Raw genomic sequence first — 4,732 nt, 5'->3', positions numbered from 1 at the left:
GTGTTTATTTATTTATTATAGTCTAAAAACCGAAAATTAAAATAGAAAAATAAAGAAAATCTAATATTCAGGATATTCTTTAATCTTATTTTATTTTATTTCCTTATATTTATCTTATTTTGATTTGCCTTTGTTTGATTTATTTATATTTTTTTAATCTTATTTTAATTTACCTTTATTTTATTTTCTTGTTTCTTTTATTTTAATGATTTTTTTTATTTTATTTTTTTATATCTTTTATCTAATCTTATTTTGATTTTTTATATTATTTTTCTTTTCTGTTTTTAATTATTGTTTTTGTCATTTTTTTCTATTTCTGTTTTTTATTTTGTTTTTATTTTTAATTTCTATTGTTGTTTTCAATTTATATATATATATATATATATATATATTTTATTTTTTTTTTTAACTTCAACTTTAGTTTTGTTTGCCTTCTAATTTTTAAGTTTCCAATTTTTTTTAAGGAAATTTGTAAAGTGATCTAGGAAAGACTAGGTACTTAAGAGTTAGGGATAGCAAAGCGGGTCAGCCCATCCCGCATAGGCTCGCCCTGCACTTGGTCCGCCCCACAAAGTGAATGTGGACTAGATTTTTCGTCCCGCCTCGCATAAGGGCTGACCCGCATTCCTTTTTCTTTTTTCTTAGAAATTGAATGATTTTTTTTTTTTTACTTTTTCTCTTGAAAAATTGTCACAAAAAACCAAGGCATTAGGATTAATACAACAACAAACATTAATTGAATGTTACATAATCCAAATATGAACCTTCCAATATTCTTGACTTACCCACTACTTAACATATCCACTATTATTTATTTCAAATTACATGAAAAATATCATATCCAACATCCTGTATTTTCATCCCCAAAACTGGACCAAAAAGGAGTCTCAAGGAAATTATAACTCCAATGACCCTTGTAATTTTCTACTCTAAAATGAAAAAGGAAGAAAAACATAACATTTACTCCACTACTGCCACTCATTTTTTTTTGCAAGCTTGCGGGCCAGCCCGCCCTGCCCCGCTGCTGGCCCGCATGGGCCGCGGTTTATGCAAGACATGCTAATGCGGGTTAGCGGGTTGAAAAGGTGAGTCTGCCCCGCGTTTTTTTCTAGCGGGTCGCGGGCCGGCCTGTCCTGCTTTGTCATCCCTATTAAGAGTATCCAATTGTGACACACATCTCTTTCTTGGGAGTTTACTTGGTAAACATTCAACTCTTTTTCTTAAAAAAAATATTTTATTTTTTGTTTGTTTGCATAATTTTGTTTTTTTTTTTTCTATATATCTAGTTTTTCATTCTATTTGTATACTATCTTTTTTTCGCTATGATCACAACATAAAAAATATTTTCAAAATTGAGAGTCTAACCATTTTCCATTACATATCTCTCCTATTTTAAAATTCTAAAATGGAAAGAAAAATAGTTGAACAAATTTATAATTATGAGATGCAATGTGAACCATACTTTCAACAGTCTCAACATTATAATCCATATTTTTAGTAATCTTATGAGCAGCCTATGAAATAATGTGAGTCATATTTTCAGCAGCCTCAGCATTATAATCCATATTGTCAACAATCTTATAAGCAACCCCAACAACAACGATATTATCAGCAATATTATTATGATGAAAGTCAAACACCTTTTCAACCATTTTTACAAACTTATAATATTCCTCATAATCTTGAAGAGTCATCTTTAGAGGAGCTTATGAGACAATTAATGGTAAATACAATGAAATCTCAACAAAGCAGAGATGCTAGCCTATTAGAATTAGAAGAGAAAGTTGGTCAATTGACTAGAAAAGTTGAAGATATTGCTAAGCAAAGTTTTAATTCACATCATGATCTTAATTTAGATATAACAAAACTTTCAGAATTTGATACAAGCTATACTTGTTATCCTAATATGTGTGTTGAGATTTATTCTTCCATGCTTCTAGTTTCAATTTCATTTGCAGGAATAAACCCTTATTCAAACACTCCAGAAGTGCATATGACTGCTCAAGACAAGGAGGATTTAGATGATACATGTGCAACATGTGGTGAGATGAAGAAATGCATAGCGTTTGATGATATGATTTACACAACAGACGTTGGTTTTACTACACCAACACCGTCTAATAAGTCAGAGTGACCGTCTAATGAGTCCGAGTGAATAGACGCAACCATACCAATTGTTTTTTACGCTGACCAAGTTGATTCGCATGTTGTTAAGATCTGTAGACCATTACCAGCTGATGTCCAACCTCCATTGATGGAGGAAAAATCATTGCTTAATCAAGAGACATTAAACACTATACCTCCACAACCTATTAACTTACATTTCATTCCATCTTCAATCCCAACTAGACGATATACCCAGCTAGACTTTCTAACCTTAGACGAACACCGTCTACTCTGAATAAATTTCTACCTTCCATTAATATGGTATACCAATTAACAAAAAACTCAGAAAAAAAGAAGCATAAAGAACACTAGTTCACTATAATTGGGCTTTGCATCTGAATGCGTCGCCCACAATGAAGCTGCCTAACTGTGAACCTGTGACTCTCTGATTGTGCTTGTCTCTTTTGATTAGATAATGATTAGCTAGATAAAAGGTTTTGATAGCTTTCAACATTTGTCCTTGTCCTGTGTATTTTGCTGGATTCACCTTTTCCTATGACTTTGTGACCTAGCAAAGCAATGCGGCCTGTGCAAAATGAGAATATAAAAGTTAACTGTTTGTGGGTCTCGAACGCATCAATGCCACAGGATTGAACAATATACATATTTTTATCTCTAAGCTGCTTCTATTTTCTACCTCTCTTGTTCTGTCTCTTTGCCCACAACTTTCCTTTATCTTTCACAGTACACAGAGTGCAAGTTCCACTTTTTAGATCCTTTTGTTCTCATCAATGAAGAGACTCAATAACTCAAACACTATGGCTACTTCCCTTTCCATGTGCCCATCAAAAGGTATATAGAAATTATTAAAATAATCCCTGAACCTTCTCTCTATTTGGTTCCTTCTTCTGCATTCAGATACCCTTTCTCACAACATAATTCTCATCCAACCACTTGACTTAAGCCTGATGGACCAATACCAAAAAAAGCTTTTCTTTCTTGTGCGTGACAAGTTTTCCATTTCAACAATTGTGCATGCAGGTTTGAATGAGAGGATGGAAACTCAGGGCTACAGTGAAGAGTTTAAAGCAATGTTAGATAGACTAGACCAAGAAGACAGCTATGAAGATTGTAGCTTAGTATTGGAGAAGAAAAGGAGGCCGAGTCTTGACCAGGTGAAGGCCTTAGAGAGAAACTTTGAACTGGACAACAAGCTAGAGCCAGAGCGCAAGTCCAAGCTTGCTCAACAACTAGGCCTTCAACCAAGACAAGTTGCTATTTGGTTCCAAAATCGTCGAGCTCGTTGGAAAACCAAGCAATTGGAGAGAGATTATGGCATTCTCAAGTCCAATTATGATGTTCTCAAGGTTGAGTACAATAATCTTGAGCAAGACAATGAGGCTCTCACTGTTCAGGTACAACAAATAACTTTTCATTGCATGCAATAAAGCAACATTTATAAGCTTTGTTTAGCTTTATCAAATCACTCTAATCAACTGGTTACTTTGATTGCAAAACCCACATGGATTTCACTCCTTGTTTCACTACTGTTTTGAAAAATATTTACTTTCTAAAATTACCAATTAATAGGTGTGATTTTTAGAAAATGATACTGCTGATCAGCACAGAAAAAGAGAAATATAGCAAAAGTTTTCAAATTGTCTCAGTATTTTGGAAACAATTTTTAAAATGTTTGAGTTTTAGATGGGAACAGTGATTGTTATTTGATATGGAATTCTCTAAGAAAATGCTTTTGAAACAAAAAAGTGAGAAGGAATTCAAACATGTCCTTAATATGCAGATTAAAGGTCTTTGGTGTGTGAACTACAGGTAAGTGAATTGAAAGAAAAGTTGTTGAGAGGTAAAGCTGAAAACAATGAGTCAATAAAAGAAGAGTCTCCCATTTCAAAGGTAAGAGACGGAGTAGCATCAGAGAGCAATTCAAATGGTGTGGTTAAGGAAGAAAACAACATTGATTCTACTTTTTGTGTGAATGGATCTTTGCCCAGCTCAAGACCAGTACTTCAATACTCTGATTCAAGAGGGTCACCAGATAAAAATTTTCAGACTCAGTTTATGAGAATGGAGGAGCAGAATTTCTTTAGTATCAATGAGTTCTGTTTCTTTTCAGTTGATCAATCCCCTACCCTGTAACACATCACATGGATAATCATTCAATAGCCTTGCCAATGCATAGAGTTCATAATTGTATCTAATTTCAAATTGGTTGGCTTCAACTAATTCCTAAATAAAATGGAATTTATCCTTTATGATCCTTAAAAAAATAGGACTTTTGTAACAGAGTAGACTTTAAAATCATAGAAGATTCATTAGATTTTATCATGTATTCCCTATTTGTATTGTGTCTACCAAAGAACTGAAACAAAGAAATTAAAAGAGTTGATTTTTTAAAACAATAATCAAAGAATGTCAAAAGATTTGAATTGATTTACCTCTCAAAAGTCCATCCATATTTGTAAATTCTATTCACTTTTGTTTTGTCTTTTTTCTCTGGGAAGATTTCTTAACATGGGGTGGGAGAAAATTTTCTTTACATAATATTTTATTTCCTTAAAAGTATAAAACAAAATGTGCAGAGAAAAAGGAAACTGAATTACAACATGGA

The 4,732-nt window shown here is 32.8% G+C and overlaps 1 protein-coding gene across 2 annotated transcripts; it reads left to right on the top strand.

Annotated features, from left to right (window-relative positions):
• The first annotated feature begins 2,622 nt into the window (after window positions 1-2,622).
• Window positions 2,623-4,322, top strand: LOC137830993 (homeobox-leucine zipper protein ATHB-16). Of its 2 annotated transcripts, XM_068638457.2 has the most exons (3): window positions 2,623-2,958; window positions 3,148-3,521; window positions 3,937-4,322. In XM_068638457.2, the coding sequence occupies exons 1-3, from the start codon at window positions 2,898-2,900 to the stop codon at window positions 4,258-4,260; spliced, it is 759 nt and encodes a 252-aa protein (XP_068494558.2). In that variant the 5' UTR covers window positions 2,623-2,897; the 3' UTR covers window positions 4,261-4,322. The 2 variants fall into 2 exon arrangements, with proteins under 2 accessions (XP_068494558.2, XP_068494557.2); XM_068638456.2 differs by lacking the exon at window positions 2,623-2,958 and having other exon boundaries at window positions 2,980-3,521.
• Window positions 4,323-4,732: the final 410 nt, after the last annotated feature.

Source organism: Phaseolus vulgaris, chromosome 6 (genome assembly GCF_051622355.1).
Source record: "Phaseolus vulgaris cultivar YP4 chromosome 6, ASM5162235v1, whole genome shotgun sequence".
Classification (NCBI taxonomy): Eukaryota; Viridiplantae; Streptophyta; class Magnoliopsida; order Fabales; family Fabaceae; genus Phaseolus; species Phaseolus vulgaris.
The sequence above is the reverse complement of the archived record's forward strand: the minus strand, read 5'-3'. Positions and strand labels throughout refer to the sequence as shown.